The sequence below is a fragment of the Podarcis bocagei genome (genome assembly GCF_964188305.1).
Source record: "Podarcis bocagei genome assembly, chromosome: 17".
Lineage (NCBI taxonomy): Eukaryota > Metazoa > Chordata > Lepidosauria > Squamata > Lacertidae > Podarcis > Podarcis bocagei.
The window spans coordinates 6,975,764-6,998,582 of record NC_138143.1 but is presented as its reverse complement, the minus strand read 5'-3'; the positions used below and the strand labels follow the sequence as shown (position 1 = coordinate 6,998,582).

At 41.6% G+C, this 22,819-nt stretch overlaps 1 protein-coding gene across 1 annotated transcript; it reads right to left on the bottom strand.

Moving 5' to 3' along the window:
- Positions 1–5,376: 5,376 nt before the first annotated feature.
- Positions 5,377–6,345, bottom strand: LOC308576427 (olfactory receptor 1f45-like; the record flags this gene model as incomplete). Its single annotated transcript, XM_081175811.1, has 1 exon — positions 5,377–6,345. The coding sequence occupies one exon, from the start codon at positions 6,343–6,345 to the stop codon at positions 5,377–5,379; it is 969 nt and encodes a 322-aa protein (XP_081031937.1).
- Positions 6,346–22,819: the final 16,474 nt, after the last annotated feature.

Below are 22,819 nucleotides of genomic sequence, written 5' to 3'. Positions count from 1 at the left end.
GGCTCAGCTGTGAAAAGTAAGGGCAGAGAGACAGGCATGTATAACTTCTTGACACACCCACTAAAAGGACCAAGGTGAATGTCTTAGGCTGGTGGGGGAAGGGAAGAGAGGCTTGCTCATCCATATGAGTGTCTGGAGGTGGCTGGGGGATGGGTGGCGGCTAATGTATTGAAGTTGAATTCCAACAAGGCAAAAGTATTGTTTCTGGGGGACGGGGTGGGCAGGTGTGGAGAACTCCCTGGTCCTCAATGGGGTAACTGTGCCCTGAAGGACCAGGTGCACAGCCTGGGAGTCTTTTGGACTAACAGCTATCCAGGTTAATTCTGTGTCCAGGGCGGCTGTCTACCAGCTCCATCTGCTATGCAGGCTGAGACCCTATCTGCCTGTCCATGTCTTACCAGAGTGGTCTATGCTCTGGTTATCTCCCACTTGGACTATTGCAATGTGCTCTATATAAATGTGTGTGTGTGTGTGTGTGTGTGTGTGTGAGAGAGAGAGAGAGAGAGAGAGAGAGAGAGAGAGAGAGAGATATCATGTTAATTTTTTGAAGCATTTGCTATTATTATTTTATGCCTCTTAATAACCAGAGATACAGATGCCTTTGAGGAGGAGTTACATGTGACTGGAAACAGAGTGTGCTTATGGGAGGTGGGGAGTAAATGCATCCCTTTGCCATCACTAAATGACAACTGCAATCTGCATGAGATGCTCTCAGTTGTCACACCATGGATTTTCTAAACTACATGGTACCTGCTCTTGGAGAAATTATTCCTTCCCTTCAGGGTTTGTGCTAAAGCATGGAAGTGGACACATGAGGAGCTCTCAAATTAAGAGAGTGAGAGAATAAATCAGACTAAAAAAGGAAGGAGAGAAGAGTAGATGGTCTACCTCATTCATCCCTTCATCTCAGGAAATGTTTCTTTTAAACCTCCTGCCATTAAGAATCACATCCATAACAGCAGAGTCCTCAAGATATCACTCTGTCTGTCTGTAAACCTAGAAGGATCCTCTTGAGTACCTCTGAAATTTGTTGCAAGTCACCTTGTGGAAAATCTTTTAGAAATGAGACACGTGAATATGATGATAAATAAATAATCTTGGATGCTGACTGCTGCCTACCTAACAGATTCCTTCCCCTTCTTTACTTACTGTAGTTGCTATTAGAACACATTCTCTAAGGAAACACTGGGGAATATTTGGCATTTACATTCACAGAAGGTATTTGTGTTTGTGTGTGAAAGTAAATTCATTTCTGCTCTACACCATAAGCCTTCTTGTTTGATCCATGTTGAGTTGATCTGCCGTTGCTCTTGTTAATATCTCAAAACGGCTGAATTACATCCTCTCTCTGCAATGGAAGACTAGTTGGGAGAGAGCAGATAGGATAAGCAAATCAATATTGTGTGGAAAGAGTTTGCAATGGAACCAAACGAAATGGATGCCTTTATAGAAAGCAGGAGAGCTCTGAGCCCCCAGCTAGAGAGGTCCAGGGCAACTACAGGGCCCAATCCCAGGTTAGCAAAGATTCCTGGCTCCAGGCAACCCAGATTTTATACAGTGCAGGTGCTCACCAGGTAAGGAATGTCCAACTTGCTCAGCAGGTTGTCATCTCAATGTGGAAGAAGTCATCAGATTCCAGCAGGAAGTGAGCAAATGAAATGAGGTCCAGTGGTTGAAAGGGAATTGGGGCAAGCAGGGGAAAGTCGTGGCATGACAATCCATTAGCACTGTGACTCAGCCAGAAATGTCGAGTTAGCGAAGCTCTCTGCTGCAGAAAAATGTCCGTCTATCGCGCAGTGTCACTGCTGGTCTTGCAGTCCCTACGTTACAAAAGAGATTTATCTTCCTTTCTTGAGTCCTAGCTGGGTTGTTGCAGCATGGAAGAGCACACATCTGCATGGCATTGGGGTATTTTTCAGTTGAGAAGATGTTTTATGTCTCTGAGGGACATGTTTTATTTCCCTGTGTCAGTGGTGTTTGGCACTGTGTATCCCACAAGGAACTTGTTAACTTCGAAACAGCTCCCTTCACTTGGGAATCCTCCAGTGCCACCACTCCTTCCACTTGAAGAATGGCCATAGGGTGTTTCAAGTGGTGTTTGCAAGCACAGATGTGGCAGACTTAAGGCTTGTTGGATCTACTTTGTTTGTTGCTAGGATGCCCCCTGTCCGCCCCTGAGTATCTACCACCCAGAGACAAGAACAGAAGATAATACTAAATAAAAAAATTCCTTCCAGTAGCACCTTAAAGACCAACTAAGTTAGTTCTTGGTATGAGCTTTCGTGTGCATGCACACTTCTTCTGATAAGTGTGCTACTGGAAGGTGCTACTGGAAGGAATTTTTTTATTTTGACTATGGCAGACCAACACGGCTAGCTATCTGTAAGAAGATAATACTGTTAGACTTAAAGAGCAAGGGGCTTCTGGGCACATTCTGAGCCCTAAGAGTTGGCTTTCAGAACCAGAATTAAACTGAGCTTATGGTCTTTGACTCAAAAGTCCACCCCTGATTAGCTATCTTCATTTCAACTGTCTAATTTAGGTGGGGAAAGTGGTTGTAGCCAGGGCTTTTTTTTCAACCAGAACTTACCGGAACTCAGTTCTGGCACCTCTCAGGTGGGCACCATTGCCATTTTAGGAGAACAAGGGAGGGGAGTTCTGGCACCTCTTTTTCTAGAAAAATAGCATTGATTGTAGCACTGCTGTCATTGATAAACAACTGGAAATAAGAAACACTTATTGATCTGCTACAAGTCACCCAGATAGATTTACCAGTAGATCCCAGTATACCTTCTGTCCACCTCTGCACCAAAGAAGCAGGCAGCAGTTATATAAAAGAAAATCCTTTATTTTTATTGTTGCACTGTTTACGGCATCTGCCGAAAACACTTTTGCTTAGGCAGATTGACTCACATATGTAGCTGACATGTATCTTAATGTGTAGTTTTATCTTATGATGTATATTTCCCTCTGAATTTCTCTAATCTTTTATTACTATTTTTATTATTTCCATCCAACAGAAAAGATACCATATCAACAGAAGAGAAATATTACACTAATAATCTCCAGTTATCTTCCGCATCAGAACTTTAAGAATCCATCATTAACACTCAGAAATACTCCATGTAACCTACAGCAATCCAAACATTTATTCCATCTTTACATGAAAATATTTTGTCAATAATGATGATGATGATATGATTTATACCTCAGCCATCTGGCTTATATAATATTTTTTAAACATTATATAAAGTTTATGGGACTATATAAAAGGTAAAGGTACCCCTGAACGTTAGGTCCAATCGCAAACGACTCTGGGGTTGTGGCGCTCATCTCGCTTTACTGGTCAAAGGAGCCAACATTTGTCTGCAAACAGTTTTTCCGGGTCATGTGGCCAGCATGACTAAGCCGCTTCTGGCGAAACCAGAGCAGCGCACAGAAATGACATTTACCTTCCCGCTGGAGTGGTACCTATTTATCTACTTGCACTTTGACGTGCTTTTGAACTGCTAGGTGGGCAGGAGCTGGGACCGAACAATGGGAGCTCACCCCGTTGCGGGGATTCAAACCGCTGACCTTCCGATCGGCAAGCCCTAGGCTCAGTGGTTTAGATCACAGCACCACCCGCATCCTATGGGACTATATAGTAATAGCAAATTTAACATATCATATGGTATTGGGGTTATACATTGTCCCCCTTTCAATACTGTTAGTTTCTGCAAAAGTTTTGGGGCAGGCATACTGCTTCATTTCCATTTCCATGCCACAAATTTTCCAGGAATATTTTTGTTCTGCTTTTGTATTGCTGTATTGCAAGAGTGACCCTCTGGATGGCAATAATGCAGTAACACTGGGGGAGCGTGTTGTGTGGAGGGTTCAGTATCTATCCACTACTTATGCACTATTCCTGCCTCAGGGATATTTTGCAGAATGCATATGCAGCCTCCCTCCCCACCTAAAGCTTCTTGGTACCAGGCTATAGAGTTGGGAGTATCCTATACCTGGGGCTAGGAGGATGTGCATCATGGATTAGGTCCCTTTGAGAGACTGTGGAAGTTCAGTTGTGAGTTCATTTTCTTTCTGGCCTGTATCTGTGTAGTTCAGAGTGAAGAGGAAAATGTGGATTCTGTTCCCATATCAGGGCCTTCTGCTTGCTAGAGGCTACACTCACTGAGCTATCCGCAAACACATTGAGTTCCTCTGTGGTGGATGTCCTTTCTCAGTGGAGAAGCACCTCCACTTCTCTCTAGTCTAGGCCTCTCCCCACTGCCAGTAGACCTGAGGGTTAGGATTGCTCTGCCATGTGTTTTAATATTACTGTAAGTCACCCTGTGAATGTAAATAAAGAACTAATTATATTATGAATTCATTTATTATAACAGTTTTTATATATCAGCCTTTAATACAATTCACAACAAAATAAGAGGTTCCCCGGAAGCCCAAGGAGAGGAAAATGGGGAAGAGGAGTCCCTGGAAGTCCGGTGCAGATGAGAGACCCAGCAGGATGAATCGAGTAAGGTCAGTTTGTTCCATGGCTCTAATGAGAATGTGAATGCATTCTTATTCATATCTCAGTCCTGCATTTCATCTAGATGCATAGATCCATTTGGGGGTGGATAAGAAGAAATACATTTCTTTACTTTAAACATCTGATATGCCAGCCTTCTGTTGAAAGGAATCTTGCAACCTAACTATTAAAAATAGTTAAATATTATATTATTAATTAAATAATTAAAAATAATCAGCACACAGCACTGGAATGCCTGTATCTTTAAGAAGATTTTAAAGGTATATTAAAAGACCTGGGGGAATTTTAAAAGTTCTTCATCTGGCAGTGAAGAACAGAGGCACACTGAAAGCTGCCTGATACCATCTCGGCTCAATCGTCCAGAGAACTCAGTCCTGCTGACATGGACTGACAGCAGCCCTACCTGGAGGTGCCTGGGATTGAATTTGGGACTGTTTGCAAGCAAAGCAGTTGCTCTACCTCCAAGCTAAGGCGCCTCCCCTGAATATTTGTCAACAGGCAAGTCTCTCTTTGAAGAGAAGTGTGTGGCCACCACAGAAAAGGCTCATTCCTGAGTTGTTACATGTCTAACGTCTGAAAGTGAGGGCACAGAAAATGACCTCAGTATTCAGGAAAGTTCCCATGGAGCAAGCAGCCTTTCTTTTAGACACCTCTAAATAGGGCTTTGAAGGTTACACTTTGAATTGTACTCAGAAGCAGTTCAGCAACTACAGCAAAAATTTAGCTGGAGCAAATATTGTGGTTTTATATATGTAGCAAATGGTTGAAAAGCTAGATAAAAGTTGGCATCTTCCCACTGATTGCCCTCTTTGTTGGTTTTCCAAACTGGTGCATGGCTGAGTCTTTAATCATCTCATATCCTCTATGCCTCTTGTCCTCTGAAACCAAAGCCTTAGTAGCCTTCTCATTGCCTCGTGCATCTCAGTGTTCCTCAGGCTATATATGAAAGGATTGAGCATCGGCGTCACCACCGTATAGAATATAGATGCCACTTTCAATCTGGAGCCAGAGTAGGTGGACGAGGGGCGGATGTAGGTGCCCATCAGGCTGCCATAGAATATGGCCACAGTGGTGAGGTGGGCGCCGCAAGTGGAGAAGGCCTTATACTTCCCAGAAGCTGATGGAACCTTCAAAACCATCGATAAAATGAAGAGGTAGGAGAGGAGAATGAGTATGAGAGGTCCAAGCATTGTTGCTGTGCCTTCAATCATGAGCAGTGTTTCAGCTGATGAGGTGTCTGAGCAGGAGAGCTTGAGCAAAGGGTGCATGTCGCAGAAGAAATGGGGGATTTCTCGGGAGCCACAGAAGGAAAGTTTAGAGATCGTAGATATATACAGTATTCCCTGGGAAAAAGACAGGAGCCAAGACCCAGAAGCCAACAGCAGGCAGCGCTTGTAGCTCATGATGGTCGTGTAATGTAGCGGGTGGCAGATGGCCACGTAGCGGTCATATGCCATGGAGGCCAAGAGGAAGTTATCTGTGGTGCAGAAGACCACAAAGAAATACAGTTGGGCCAGGCAGCCGTTGTAGGAGATGGTGTTTGATTGAGAAACCAAGATGTGCAACATCTTGGGCACAGTGTTGGAGCTGAATCCTAGGTCAGCCAAGGACAGGTGGCTGAGGAAGAAGTACATGGGGGCATAGAAGAGAGAGCTGTTGGAGAAGATCAGGATGATGATCAAGAGGTTCCCCAGAAGGCTAATTAGGTACATAAAGAGGAAGATGGGAAAGAGGAGCCCCCCAAACTCTGGCGCAGAGGAGAGGCCCAGGAGGATGAATCCAGCAAAGCTGGTTTGGTTGTCTTGTCCCTTTTCCATGGCTCTGCTGAGAATGGAAATAAAAGAAATGGAATCATGTTCTTATTTACACCCAGGTTCTATACTTCATCCTATGCAATAATAAAATAAATACATCTAGTTTCAAAGATGATAGATGCAGGGAAGGGGAAACAGTGACCATCTTATTATAATCAAGCAGACAAATTGGGCTTCCTCTCTACCTTGGTGCCCTTTGGATAATTATGGCCTTTTAAACAGGGAGGGTATTGCTTTTGTTTATTACTGTGTTGTGCGTTTTTGTGTTTCTATACTGTAAACTGCCCTGTGATCCTTGGCTGAAGGGAGGCACAGAAATTTAATAAATGAATAAAAGAATAGGCTGGCTTTATTCAAGATCTGCTGGTTTTGCACTGACTCCCTAACTACGAACATTCTGCTCCTTCCTCACAAGAATTCCAATGCTGCAATCCTGTACCTACTTACCTGGGAGTAAACTCCATTAAATACAAAGAGCCTTACTTCTGAATAGGCATGCAGACCATTGTAATGTAGGGACTCAGCTGTACAGCTGCAAATAAACATTTTAAGTGTGTTTTAAGTGCAACATACAATGTGACACTAGATGCCGATGGTGAGCCTTATGGGAAATTCAATGTATTTTAAAAAAATGCTTAAAGAAACATTTCCAAACCAGTTTTTATATTTGTCTAGATTCCACCTAGGTTAACTATAGACTGAATTCTTAATGACTGCTTGGATTTCAGCTTCTTACTGTGTGGTAGCATTTGAAGAAAACAGTATGTAGGGAGTACCTTCTCTCAGATTAAACTACCAGAGGAAAGATAAGTCTTGTTGTTAGGATGAAAGGGAGGGGGGAAGTGGGGAAGTTAGTAGGTTTTCAGAATTACAGAGACTCCAAGTACAAGAAAGAAAGAAAGAAAGAAAGAAAGAAAGAAAGAAAGAAAGAAAGAAAGAAAGAAAGAAAGAAAAGTTCACTAAAGGGGAGGGGGAAACAGCAGCTCTTTAGGATACCAGAGATTTCTCTAGCCTGGTGTCCAAATAACTGAATCATCAATCACAGTTCTGATTTCACTCACGGCTAAAAAATTCTGAAAGTTGGCCTCTTCCCCCGCTTTTTATATGCATCCCTTTACATTTATATGGCTGTTGCCTTTGTCCATGGAGTTTTCTTGGCAGGGATACTGGAGTGGCTTGCCGGTTCCTGCTCCAGGTGGATCACGTTTGGTCAAAACTCTCCACTATGACCTGTCCATCTTGGGTGGCCCTGCACCGCATAGCTCATAGCTTCTCTGAGTTATTCAAGCCCCTTCGCCATGGCAAGGCAGTGATCCATGAAGGGGTACATTTACTTTTACTTTACATTTACTTACGTTGAACTGCATTTGCCACTTTGTTGCTCATCTGCCAGTCAGCCTCCCTGAGTTTGAAAATGGAATTCATTATTTACCTCTGCACTCACCCAAAATAATGGTTGTTTCCTGCAAACAGTGCTGCTGGGGTCAAATACAGTACCAGGGAGATTAATGTTGGGGAAATAGTGTCCAGATCAGAAAAACTTTCTGGATTAGGCTCTGTGCAGCTGTTCTCTCTTTTTTTTTTTTTTATAAAATTTTTATTGGGTTTTCACATTTTAATAGACATACAAACATAGAAAGACACAATAAAACACGTATAATTTCATAAATTTAGTTTCATTCCCTTCTTTCCTTGACTTCCCCACACCCCCCTTTCCACCTTCCAATTTCCTTAATTGTCTCAGCAAATTATTTTCTCCCGTCTCTTAAATGTTATTCTTATCTTTTCTTAAAGTTTATTACTTTTTCTTGGCCCAATTTTGCTTATCCAGCTTTATACATTAAGTACTTTCTCTAGAGTCGGCCTAAATTCTCTCCCACAAATTCCCTCCTTAAAATGTTAAACCAAAAGTCATATATTCCCATTCTAAATCTCAGATTTTCACTACTCTACTCTCCCCTCCCCCCTTCCCCGGTTTCCGTCCCTTCCCAAACCAATGTCCTTAAAGAAAAGAAACCATTTTAGCCCGGATTTCTCACGTCCGAGGCCCTTAAGCCCCAGTTGGTCTCTCTCCACCAGTTTTGTTGGCAGTCCATTTTGTTGACCTTCTCTTCTTCTACCATCCACCCCTCATATTTCCCTCTTTCCAGGTCAACCAAGAGCAATTTCTGGCCAGGATCAATCAATCTCCCAAACTCCAACCTAAAGAAGAAGTCCCGATCATAAATGTCTGTTTTTTTATAATCCAATATTCGAATTATTCCAGGGGCTTCTTCCTTTATCTTTCTCTCCTTCTGCAGATTTGTAATCCACTGGTCATCTTCTTTACTTCCCTTGTTTCCAAAGGTTGCAGGCTCTTGGTTGGTTTTTTCCACTTGCTTTTCCTCTCCTCTCTCTTCTTCTTTTTCCCCCAGCTCCAAGGTTATCTTTTCTTCTGCAGCTGCTGGGTTTTTTCCCATCCCCTTTGTGTCATCGACAGAGTTGTTTAGTTCAAGATTGAAGGTCATCAATTGTTCACTCATAAGAGTACTGTGCTCTTGTAGAATTCCCACAAGGTAAAGCATTCTTTCTATCTCCGCCCATACTTTTCCTTCTGCAGCCATTGCAATGTCTTTAGTTCCCTCCAGGGGGATTTCCATCAATTCCTTTCCAACAGTCCGTTACTTTGTTGTTCACAGTCACCTTGTTTCCAATCAGTTCACTTTTAATGTAGCACTTTTAATCCAAAAAGATATTGTTAACACAGTTCCAATCTTTAGTCTCCCGTTTGATAGCTCTTTTGACAGCTATCAAACTCCTTGTTCTTTTTCTCGGGCTCACACACAGGGCACTTCCCGGGTCTAGGGGGGGGGGTCGACCCAAAAAGAAGACCTCTGAAATTCCTCTCTCTTCCTCTCCAGCGCAAATACTTCTTAGTCCAATTTATGAAAGTTATCTATTTAAACACCAGCGTCTTTTCCGACCTAGTGATCTCTCTTTGCTTTAGATCTTTTAGTGGGGGGGGGGAGTGTGGACTTCCTTTTTAACACGTCCCCCCGATCGTACTTAAATTCAAAAATAAAGTCTTTTAGTGCCGAAATTTCCTTCTACTCACGGGTTTCATTTTCCAGTCCAATTTCAGGAAGAAAGATAGCGCTCTTCGGTCCTGGCTCGCGGCTTCGCTCCGCCGAGGTAGCGATGGACTCTCAGCACCACGCCACCCCCCAGTCCACTCCGCAGCCTTTAAAAAGGCTCTTCGCGGGTCGGGGAGGGCGCTTAAGGTGCCCACCGAGTCACGAAGTCCGCAGGCTTCCGCGCCTGCGGTTTTTAAGGGTCCCCGTGTCGCCGGCACGGCAAGACCCGTCCTCGACGGAGCCGATTCCCTCCGGAGCTCGGAGGAAATCCGCCATTACCCGTTCGCGCTATCCCGCAGCTGTTCTCTCCCCGCCCCCGGCCACTTTTTCCCAAAATGAAAATGGCCAGATTATGAACACATATTTAAAAGAATACACAATATCTAATTTTCTCCAGAGACAACGGCAAAATGACATTCAGAGGGATACCTGGGCATCTTGAAAAAGGCATTTATGAAAATGCTCAGCAGTTTCTAAAATAAGATGCAGTTTCCTGCATCTATCCTGTTCCTTTTGGAGCTGTATAGCAGGGATGAGGGGCCTGTGACTCTCCAGACGCTGTTGGACGTCATCTCCCGTTAGCCCCAGACAGTATGCCCAAGCATGAGAGATGATGGCAGTCCAGAAACACCTGGAGGACCACAGTGTCACCATCTCTGCTGTATCGTGTCACCTGTGCAGCATCAATCACCACCCTGGAAACATAGCAGAATATTACCTACAAGGTTCAGACTCACCTTGTTGAATCTTGGTAGTTTGACAAAGGGATAGTAATGACGACGACGATAAAATGTTTTCTGCTTTCCTATATGGAAGGAAAGCAATTGGAGATTGTGCAACTAGCTTAAGGCGGCAATCAGCATAAAACAGGACCTTTAGATTTCAATGTGAAATTAATGAACCGATGGGAAGCAGGAATTCCGGTGAGAAAATAAGTCAGAGAGCAGAGGATAAATGTAATCAACTGTCGATCATGCTAAATGGTAATGAAAATCCCAGCTATGGTTGCAAAGTTGAAAGGGCAAGAACGGCCTGCATACCTGGACATTGGTTTCACTGAAGTAAATAAACTGAAGCAGCAGCAAAGAAGAGCATATAAACGTTGTATCAAACTGGAGAGCATTTCAGTGGCGTGGGCTTTGGTTGCCAAGGACAAAAGCAGCAGGAGAGCATAACTCCACAGGGAAGTTGTTAATCAAAATTAGAGCACCGCACTGCAGGTTCTGTGGTATGAAATTTCCAAGTCCCTCCATACAGCCAACGGGATTTTCCAACCAAACGTTTACTCACTTTTGCACTTTAGTGAAAGATAACTTATGACACAGGTCCTCAACCTGAGAGCATAGCTGGAAATCTAAGAAACTGTTATGGGCACCAGAAAATACCCTTTTCACAGAAGAGAAACTGGCAAGTCTCAGAACAGCCCCCTCCAAATAGGCAAAACAACCCCCCAAACAAACAAAAAGTAGAAAACATCCTCCCACGAAAAAAACCAGACTCGTAATCTGGGGAACCGGGTTCGCGTCTCTGCTCCTCCACATGTAGTTGCTGGGTGACCTTGGGCCAGTCACACTTCTTTGAAGTCTCTCAGCCCCACTCACCTCACAGAGTGTTTGTTGTGGGGGAGGAAGGGAAAGGAGAATGTTAGCCGCTTTGAGACTCCTTCGGGTAGTGATAAAGCGGGATATCAAATCCAAATCCAAACTTCTCCGTATCAACTAACTCCCATCCAAAAAACCCTCCTCAATTTATTTTTAAAAAACATGGGAGGGGCATGGGGCCTTGTTTGTGAGGGTACTATGATGCCCACAGCCACATTGGGGACCCCAGACATACGCCATATCTAAGGATGAGCTTTCGGAGGAAATGTCAGAAAATAATACAATGCATGATCTTCAAAGTCATCTTTACAACAAACCTATAAGTAGGTCAGTTTTATTATTACTCCCCTGTTTGCAGATCAGGGACTGAGACAAAGGCCAGTCATGCACATTCCAATCTTTGCCTGTCAGGTAGATTTGTTTGTGCAATGTTTTCTTCAGTTTGGGGTTGGTGTGTTTTACCAACATGGAGGATATAGGGTGGTGAGCTGTGTGAAACCTCTGCTTAATCAATGGGAGTTGCTATAAAATTATGGACATTGGGATGCAGAAAGGGGGGGTATGGGGAAGTCCCAGAAAAGAGGTTTATGAAAATATGATATGAAATTATACGTGTATGTTTGTCTTTTTAAGTGTTTGTTTGTTCTATAAAATTTTGTAAAACCAATAAAAATTTTATTAAAAAAAAAAGAAACCTCTGCTTAATCTGTAAGGCTTGACAGGGTAGAACTGATTGACAAGGTGGAAGTACTGGGAACCTCGGGAGGAAGTCAGCTTGCTGTTGATGCCTGGAAAGGTCCCAGAACAAATAATTAAACAGTCGGTCTGTGAGCACTTAGAAAAAGAGGCAGTGATTACTAAGATCTAACATGGGTTTCTCAAAAACAAATCATGCTACATGAATCTCATTTCTTCTTCTTTTTGATAGTGCTGCAGGGTTGATGGAATGCTGTTGACACAGTGTACCTTGATTTCAGTAAGGCTGAAATTTCTGTGTAAAATAGCAATAAAAAATAAGGAAAAGCTGTAAAAAAAAGATAATATAAAAAGAATAAAGTAATAATTATAAGTACATTCGATAACAGAAATGGTAAATACATTGGGAGCTGACGGGAAGTCTTTTTTTTTAAAAAATGAACATTTTATTAGTTTTTCACAATAGACAAGCATACATAAACAAAGAAAATACAAAATCACAAAAAACAATACAATACAAAGAAGAAGAAAAAAATACAAACATTAAACACATCAAGAAAAAAGAAAAAAGATAAAAACACATATAGTAACAAAAAACAAAAATTCCCTCTTTCTTAATTTCTCATTTTCAATTAGCTTATTTTCCCGACTTCCTCACGTCTCCCGTTCTTGTATCCCTTTTTAAAAAATTAATTCAGCAAATTCATATCCTATTAATTTATCTGTTGTTGGTCCAATCTTACATTTTACTTTGTTGCTAAAGCCCCTGCGATTCATTTCAATGTCCTTAACATTCATAAATTTTACAGTATTTTTGCAAATAAATTTTAAATTTCTTCCAATCTTCCTCCACCGTCTCCTCTCCCTGGTCTTGGATTCTGCCAGTCATTTCCGCCATCTCCATGTAGTCCATTAGTTGCATCTGCCAATCTTCCAAGGTGGGTAGATCTTGTGTCTTCCAATGCTTTGCGATGAGAATTCTTGCTGCTGCTGTAGCATACATAAAAAAAGTTCTATCCTTCTTTAACACCGATTGGTCTACTATGCCCAGGAGGAAGGCCTCTGGTTTCTTCGGGAAAGTATATTTAAATACCTTTTTCAGTTCATTATATATCATTTCCCAGAAGGCCTTGATCCTTGGGCACGTCCATCAAAGGTGAAAGAATGTACCTTCAATCTCTTTGCATTTCCAACATTTGTTATCGGGCAAATGATATATCTTTGCAAGCTTGACTGGGGTCATGTACCACCTATACATCATTTTCATTATATTTTCTCTTAAGGCATTACATGCCGTAAACTTAATCCCGGTGGTCCACAACTTCTCCCAGTCAGCAAACATGATATTATGACCTATGTCTTGTGCCCATTTTATCATTGCCGATTTTACTGTTTCTTCCTCAGTATTCCATTTCAACAGCAGGTTATACATTCTCGAAAGTATCTTTACATTGGGTTCTAACAGTTCTGTTTCCAACTTTGATTTTTCCACCTGGAAACCATTTTTTTTATCCAAGTTATAAACCTCTCTTATCTGAAAATAATGTAGCCAGTCCCGCACCTTCTCCTTAAGCTTGTCATAACTCTGCAATTTCAATTTGTCACCCTCCTGTTCTAAAATTTCCCAATATTTTGGCCATTTGTCTTCCATGTTGAGTTTTTTCAAAGCTTTCGCCTCCATAGGTGATAGCCACCTTGGAGTTTTGGTCTCCAAAAAGTCTTTGTACCTTATCCAGACATTAAACAGTGATTTCCTGACAATATGGTTTCTAAATGCCTTATGAGCTTTAACCTTGCCATACCAAAGATATGCATGCCACCCAAATACATTATCACTTCCTTCAAGATCCAAAACATCTGTATTTTCCAGAAGTAGCCATTCTTTCAGCCAGCAGAAAGCTGCGGCCTCATAATAGAGTTTTAAGTCTGGCAGGGCAAACCCCCCTCTGTCTTTAGCATCAGTAAGTATTTTAAATTTTATTCTGGGCTTTTTGCCCTCCCAGACAAATCTAGATATATCTCTTTGCCACTTCTTGAAACAGTCCATCTTATCAATAATTTGCAATGATTGGAATAAAAATAACATTCTAGGCAATACATTCGTCTTAATAACAGCAATTCGACCCAGCAAGGAAAGCTTTAAGTTCGTCCACATTTCCAAATCTTTTTTCACCTCTGACCAACATTTTTCATAATTATCTTTAAAAAGATTTACATTCTTAGATGTCATGTTCACCCCCAAGTATTTTACCTTCTTTACTATTGTTAGATCTGTCTCATTCTGAAACCCTTCTCTTTCTGTGTTAAGTTTTTCTCCAAAACCTTGGTTTTCAATTTGTTCAATTTAAAACCTGCCACTTGACCAAATTCCTGGATTACTTCTAGGGCCCTCTTAGTACTAGGTATCGGCTCCTGTAGTGTCATAACAAGGTCATCTGCAAAGGCTTTAAGTTTGTATTGTTTAACTCCGACCTGAATACCCTTGATCAGCTGGTCCCTTCTGATCATATTTAAGAGAACCTCCAGGACTGAAATAAAGAGCAATGGGGAAATTGGGCAACCTTGTCGTGTCCCTTTCTCTATTTTAAACTCTTCAGTAACCATGTTGTTAACTATCAATTTAGCTTTTTGTTCAGAATATATTGCACCTATACCATTTCCAAATTTCTGTCCAACCCCCATCCCCTGAAGATTTTTCTTCATAAAACTCCAAGAAATGTTGTCAAAGGCTTTCTCCGCATCTACAAAGATCAAAACTGCTTTAGTATTGATGTTCAGCTGTAACTTTTCTAGAATATTAATAATATTCCTCGTGTTGCCCGATAAGTGCCTTCCAGAGAGAAAGCCAGCCTGGTCTTTATGTATTATCTCTGCCAAAACTTTTTTCAATCTTCTGGCCAAAATATCAGCAAAAATTTTATAATCCACATTAAGCAGGGATATGGGGCGGTAGTTCTTAAGTTGTGTCTTCTCAGACTCAATTTTCGGTATAAGTGTGATATAAGCTTCTTTCCACGTCTCAGGTGCCTTTTTCCCTTCCATAATTTCGTTACAAACCTCCTTCAAAGGTTGAATTAACCAGTCTTTCAGAGTTCTATAGTATTTGGAGGTAAGTCCATCAGGTCCTGGAGATTTACCCAGTTGCATATTTTGGATTGCGCCTTCCACCTCTTGTTCAGATATTTTATGATTCAGAAAGTCTTTATTTTCTTGAGAAATTTTTTGTAATCCATTGGTGTTCAAAAATTGGTCAATTTTCGATTCCATCTGTGGCCCTTGTGTGTAGAGCTCTTTAAAATATCTCTGAAAGCAGCTTCTAATCTCCTGTGGCTTCTGAATGTTTTTTCCATCTACTTCAAGGTTAGTTACAGTATTTAATTTTTGTCTCTTCTTCAATTGCCAAGCTAACAATTTTCCACATTTGTTAGCTGATTCGAAGGTTTTTTGTCTCATCTGCTTAACTTTCCATTCAATGTCCTGGTTTATCAATTTCATATATTGTACTTGATGTAGCTTAATTTCTCTCAAGATCTCTTGGGATTTTGGTTTAGTCCTAAGTTTTTTCTCTCCTTCTTTTATTTTCTCCAAAATCTTCTCTTTTTTCTCATTTTGAATTTTCCTTTTTATTGAATTTTGTTGTATCAAAAACCCTCTCATTACAGCTTTACTTGCGTCCCAGATTGTTCTTTTTTCCACTGTAGTCTGCAAATTTATCTCGAAGTAGTCCTTTATTGTTTTTTTGGCCTTCTTAATAATTTCTGAATCTCTAAACAAGGCGTCATTCATCCTCCATCTGAAGGATCCAGTCGATATTTGTTTCATTTCCATCTTCACAGGGTTGTGGTCGGAGCAGGTTTTTGGGCAGATTTCTACTTTTTGAATTTTGGGAGCCATTCCTCTAGTTATCCAGATTTGGTCAATCCTTGTCCATGTCTTTTGGGCTTCAGAGAAGAATGTCCCTTCTTTATCTAGGGGGTTCTTTGTTCTCCAAATGTCAATTAGGTCCATATTGTCCGTCAGTTCAAAAAAAGTTTTCGGTAGTGTTCCATCTTTTGTCACCACTTGTCTTTCTGACTTGTCCATATTTGTCGACACCACACCATTCATGTCTCCAAGCATAATAATGTTTAAGTCCATAAAGTCCAACAATGTCTCATGCAATTTCTTGTAAAATTCTGATTTCCCCTCGTTTGGTGCATATATCCCTACTATCAAAAATTTCTCACCTTGATATTGTATTTCAATAGCCACAAATCTTCCTTGTTCATCCTTGAAGATAAATTTAGGTAGTAGGCTTTCTTTTGCATAGATCACAACTCCTCTCTTTTTAACTTTATCTGATGAGATAAATTCTTGTCCTAATCTTTTGTTAATTAAAACTTTCCTGTGTGTTCTAGTTACGTGGGTTTCTTGCAAACATATCAAGCCCAGTTTTTCCTTTTTCAGCAAATGAAAAATTTGTTTCCTCTTGTTCGGGGAATTCAAACCTCGAATATTCCAACTTAATACTTGCAGAGACATTGTGAAGTTATTCTGCTTCTCCTCCAGTTGCTCCCAATGTTTGTTCTTGGTCTGTGGGCGGCGTCGCTTTTGGTTTGTCCTCCAGTATTGACTTTGTTAGGTCTAGAATTCCTGGTCTTGGCCTTTGTTCTCTACTGTCCACTTCCTTATACAAATCTTCCTCATGCACCTTCAAGAACTTCTCTTTATCCTCTTCCGATTTTATTTTCACTTTTTTCCCTTTGTAGGTGAAGGACAGTCCCTGTGTGAAACTCCCACCGTAAGACAATGCTGTTTCTTCTTAGTAGGGTCACCAAGTCGCTATATTTCGCTCTAAGATCCAGCAGGTGTTTTGGGATATCTTTGTAAATCTCAGTCCTTGAACCCTCTATTTCAAGTGGTTTCTGATAGTGTAGGCCTAGTATTTTATCTCTCTCTTCTTTGGATCCAAGTGTTATTAAACAGTCTCTTACCTTGTTCTTTCTTCCCTCTTTGTTCCCTCTGCCAAGTCTGAAGGCTGTCACTATCTTAAAGTCTTTATCTGGATCAAGGTCCCAGAAATTTCCAAATTCCTGTGTAAGAAATTCAGAAAGATTACCTTCTTCTGATTCCGGTACCGCCCTGATCCGCAGGTTAGCCTGTTTATCTCTCAGTTCCAGTAGGGACAGTTGTGCCTTGTTCTCTTGTATTTGCTTGTTGATTGGTTGCAATTTTCCTTCAACCACGAGCACCTTCTCTCTAGCTTCTTCAGCGATTTTCTTTGTTAATTTAGATTCCTGTACCAATCTGTCGATAGCTTGCGTATTGGAGTTAATAGTTGTAGTGTTTAAGTCGATTTTAGTTGACAGTTTTTCTAAAGCTCCAAATATTCTATCCAATGATGCACTTAGATTTTCTTCAGCACCTAAACTTTTTGCAGAAGTTTGTCCAGTATCCTCCTTTTCCACAGCAGGCGGTGCTGCTACTGATTGTCTTCTTTGTTGTTGTAATTTAGTTTTACTTCTTGTTGACTGCAGCTGGGGCTTATCCTGATCCATTGCTTTGTTGTTCGACATCAAGGTCACTTGCGCAGTTGAAATTCCTTTCCGATGGGAAGAATTTCAGACCTTGGAGTGGAAAGTCCCCAGCTATATTCCAAACCTCCTCTAGGGGAGTACTTTTGCAACAATGTTACTTTCAAAAACAGTTTTCCAAAGGCAGTCCTGTCCTACATTCACTTTCCAAATAAAGGCAACAATTACAGAGAGTTTTTCCAATTCCAACTCCCACTGTTACAAAGAGTCCCCTCCAGTTCAATAGCAGTTACTTCAGACAGTTACAAATGTTTATAAACGGTGCAACACTTTCTTAATGTCTCTGGCAGTCCAAAATCAGGGGTTAGGCAGTGGTTTCTTTTCCCCCCTTTTTATCAATCTCAAGCTCAAGTCCACCAAGATCCCCTTTCCCCTCACTCCGAGGGGGGGGGGTTCTTACTTCAGACGTTGAAATCCGAGCCTTTTCAATTTGATTTCTATGGCTCTAGCTTTAAAAGGTCTTTGCTTTGTTTCTATCTACATGAGCGGAAGACGGACTTCCTTTTTACGTCTTTCCCGCTTCAGTGCCAAGTTCAAAATCTTTTTTTCCGATCAAAGGTAATCCAATCCTTTGATCTCTTGATTTAAAAGTCTTACTCACGGGTTGAAGTTTGTAATCCAAATTTCAAAGGAAAGAGTACAGCGCTCTCCGGCAACAGCTGCGCGGCTCACTCCAAGGAAGTAGCGATCGTCCCTCAGCGCCGCGCTACCCCCGCTCGGCTCCGGAGCCCCTCGCGGGGTTCCCTCGCTAAAAGGGGGAGCGCTTCTGGTGCCCGCTGGGTCCCACGGCTGCAGGCTTCTCCCGCCTGCAGTTTTTTCGGGTCTCCGCTGCGCCGTAGCGGCGAGACCCCTTTAATTCCTCGGAGCTTCTCCTCCTACTCAGAAGGAGACCGCCATTGCCGTTGGCGCCGCCTCCGGAAGTCCTGACGGGAAGTCTTTTGTACCATAAGAATGTATGGTGAAAGGGATTGTATAGGATTAAATTAGTTTTTATTTGTATATTCAATACACAAGATTGTTTTTGTTATTAATCAGTTTCAATAAAGCATTAAAAAAAATGATATGCTTGTGGATTTTGTAGCTGATTGACTGACCCAACCCAAAGGATACTCATTAATGGTTTCTTGTTTTCCTGGGGAAAAAGTGGCAAGTGGGATGCTCCAGGATTCTGTCCTGGTCCTGCTGTTGTTCAACATCTTTATCAATGACTTGGATGAAGGAATTGAGGGGATGCTCATCACATTCGCAGATGATACAAACTGGGAAGGGTAGCTAATGTTGCAGAAGACAGAATCAGGATTCAAGATGGCCTTAACAGTTTTGGAAAATGTGAGATTCTACACTTAGGTGGGAATAACCAGCTGCACAATTATAAAATTTGGACATATAAGGACACCTGGCATGTGTCTAACTCTGGCTAATGTGCCAACATTCCTTTTACGTATTTGCTCATGTGCAAATTGAATAAGCTCCACCCCACCCCCGGTACAGACACAAGAGCTATCCAGAATCACATCTGATCAGCCTGGACACCAGAGCCGTCTTTCCTATTGGGCTTACTGGCGTGTTGTGCCAGGGCGCTGGCCTCTCAGGGGTGCCCCAGCGAGTGGGGGAGCTGTGTGGCTTTGCCAACGGCCTCCCCTTTCCCTGCATACCTACCAGCTGTGCCCCGTCAACCATATGGCTGGCGGGCATGCAGCTTCCTTCCCAAGCCTCCGCAGGAGGAGAGCAACTCTGGAAAACGGGGGGGGGGGGGAGAGGCACCAGAGGGATCTTTGAACCACGGTGCCAGGTATGCTTAAGACAGCCCTGCCAGACACTGAGGTCCAGCTCCGAGGGCCTTCTGGCGGTTCCCTCATTGTGAGAAGTGAAGTTACAGGGAACCTAGCAGAGGGCCTTCTGAGTAGTGGTGCCGACCTTGTGGAACTCCTGTCAGATGTCAAAAAGATAAATAATTCTACAACAGAAGGCAGCCTTGTATCGGGAAGCATTTAATGTGTGATGTTCTGATATTCAAAACTTGCTACACACACTCCAGGTGGCAAGACGTTCACACTAGGGCTGGCCCACCCATGAAGCAAGGTGAGGCAATTGCCTCAGGCAGCAGGATCCAAGGGGAGGCAGATCTGGCCTCCAATGAATGAATTGACCACTGCTGCTCCTTCCTGATCTAGATCTTCACTCATTCCTTCTTCCCCAAGGGGGACACCATTTTGTGGTTCACGTCACAAGCCCAAAGGTCTTGCACTGGCCCTGGCTCACGCATTACAAATATTTTAATTGTACAACTCTGAGAGGATTGGAAACTTTCCTGTGAAGTCACTGCATGCATCCATTTAAAATGGGTGTGTACTTTTACCCTTATGCCCAACAAAGAATTTGCACACAAGGAAATAGAAGAAGATTGGTTTATTACAGAGAAATGAAAGCAGTGCCCATCAGTGCAAGGAGGGAGTTGAAGAACAAAATAGGAATATGGTAAGGGAACACCCAGCTACTTGAAATGAATTCAAATCTCCAGGGAATGATGAGCTGCACCAAGGGTCCTAGAAGGAGCTTGAGGATGTAATCTCAGAACCTCTGTCTATAATCTTTGAGAATTCTTGGAGAACAAGTGAGGTCCCTGCTGTGTGGAGGCGAGCAATTTTTGCCCCCATCTTCAAAGTGGGATGGGAGCAAGACCAGTCAGGTTGACACTGATACCAGAAAAGGTCCTAGAACAAAGAATTATCGTACTTGATCAGTCTGTGAGCAATTAGAAAACGATACTGTGATTACTAAGACCCAGCATGGCTTTCTCAAAAACAAGTCATGCCAGACAAATCTCATTTTTTATTTTATTTTATTTTATAGCGTTACAAGTGGATTAGGGGAATGCTGTGGATGCAGAGAGTCTTGATTTCAGTAAGGCTTTTGACAAAGTCCCCCTTTAGAGGAGACATGACAGTCATCTTCAAATACCTAAAGGGCTATCACATGGAAGATGGATCAAGCTTGTTTTATCCTACTCCAGGGCGTACCATCTGAACCAATGGCTTCAAGTTACAAGAGATTCCAGCTAAACATCTGGAAAAACTTTCTGAAGACAGTGGGACAAACTTCCTTGGACGTGGGTGGCCTCTCCTTCTTTGGAGGTTCTTAAGCATTTTTTAGATAGCCATCTGCCATGAATGCTTTAGTTGAGATTCCTGCATTGCAAGGGGTTGAACTAGATGACCCTCAGGGTCCCTTCCAACTCTACATTTCAGCAATTGTATGATTCTATGATTCTAAATGGGTGCTGTCTTGAGCAGCAAGATTACACATATATGGGCAGCAATGCAATCATTAAGTCAGTGTTTCTCAAACTTAGGTCCCCAGCTGTTGTTGAACTAGAATTCCCATCACCACTGACCACTGGTCCTGCAAGCTAAGGATTGTGGGAGTTGTAGTTCAACAATAGCTGGAAACCCAAATTTGAGAAACACACTGTGTGAGTGAATAATGCAAAGACCATTTGGTTGCCTTTACTATTCCTGAATCATAAATCTACTCTTGGAAGATTTAATTATCTATTTGAAGTCTGGTTACTACTTACAGGGGAGTGATTTTTAATATAAGGCAAATGTAAGATTATGATGCTGATCTTTACTTTTTTTGTCAATCAATCCTTTATTAGGCATATCAAACCCCACATTATAAAACAAACATCGTATACAGATTGTGGAAAATACGAATTCAGCATAACAATTTGCATAAATAATACAGTATAACACTACCACATCACTGACCAATCAAGAACTACTAAATCTCTCTATAATGGCCCAGTCTTTCCACATGGACAGCACACACAAATTTAGCCACTATTAAAGTAATTTGATCATTCCTGTCCGAGAGCAGGTCCTGAACCGTTGGTGGCATAGAACCGAGCCTGTTAAGTTGTAAGGCCTCTAATAATTGTCTTCTGGCATAAATGCCAAAATCACAAGAAAAGAAAATATGCTCCAATGTATCAGGTTCCTGCCTACCACATTTGCAGAGATGCTCTGCTTCTGGGAGAGCTAAATGTCTTCCTCTTACTATCATCAAAGGAAACATATTAAATCTGGCTAGCATAAACAGCCTGCACAGTTCACGATTCTTCAGATTTGTCATGTAACCCTTTTGAAAATCTCTACACAAAGGGAGATTTAAATAGAGAGGAGAGCAAGTGCTGTGCTTTGCAACCTCAAGAGTGGAGAGAACACTTTTTCCTGTAAAATTCTTCCTGATAATTTCCCAGGTATCTTTGGCGTCAGAATTTTCAAAGTCAATTAGATGAAGCCCTATTGAGTTCAATTTTCTCCTACAAATCAATGATAAATTGTAAATTACATTATCGCTTAAGAGGTCGTAAAGGAGAGAGTTAGGAGATAGGGCTCTATAATGCAGGAAGAGCCAATATTCCAAGGTTCTCAGCCATACTCTTACTGATAAAGGAAGTATTCCCAACTCACAACATATTGATTCATATTTAATAGAATTTGCAAGTCCTAATAATGACCTCAGAAGGAATGCATGAAATTTATCCAACCTCTTAAGGTCACCTGAAATCCACACTGGGGTGCCATATAAAAGTTGGGCACAAAGTTTTGGACTGGACTGCCCAGAGAAGGTGATACCACCGACAGAGCAGGAACAGGCACTTGGCGCAGTTGGAGGAAAAGTAAAGTAACGACATCATGGCTCTGCAACTATTAAGCTGGAATACCAATGGTCTCAACTCCCCCCAGAAAAGGAAAAGAGTTTTTCATTTATTAAAAAAGGAACAATTGGACTTGATTTGTCTACAGGAAACACATGTGATAAGGCTACATAGAAAAGTATTGATCAACAAAAAACTGGGTCAGGAGTTTATCCCAACTCACAACATATTGATTCATATCTAATAGAATTTGCAAGTCCTAATAATGACCTCAGAAGGAATGCATGAAATTTATCCAACCTCTTAAGGTCACCTGAAATCCACACTGGGGTGCCATATAAAAGTTGGGCACAAAGTTTCATATCAGTCACTTGCAATACAGCTGGAATATATCTATTTCCTATAGGAGGGGGGGGGAAAGGATTTAATATGGATATGGTGAGCTGTCACTTTAGCCTTAGCTATTGCAGCACAGATATGTGTGGAGAAAAAAAATAGGATTTAATATGGTGAGCTGTCACTTTAGCCTTAGCCATTGCAGCACAGATATGTGTGTTCCAATTCATGTTGTTTTTAAATACAATTCCCAGATAATTGAAATGCTTAATTTCTTGTATTAGATGTCCATTGATTATCCAATTTTTTGGGTTCCCTCTCTTTGTAAATTGCATAATTTTTGTCTTATCATAGTTAATTTTGAGGTTATTAAGAGAGCAAAAGTTTGAAAAGCTCTTAAATATTTTTTTTTAAGCCTAAAGAGGAAAGTGAGATAATTACCGCATCATCTGCATAAAGTAATTAAAAAACTGGGATATTATTTAAATAAGGAAT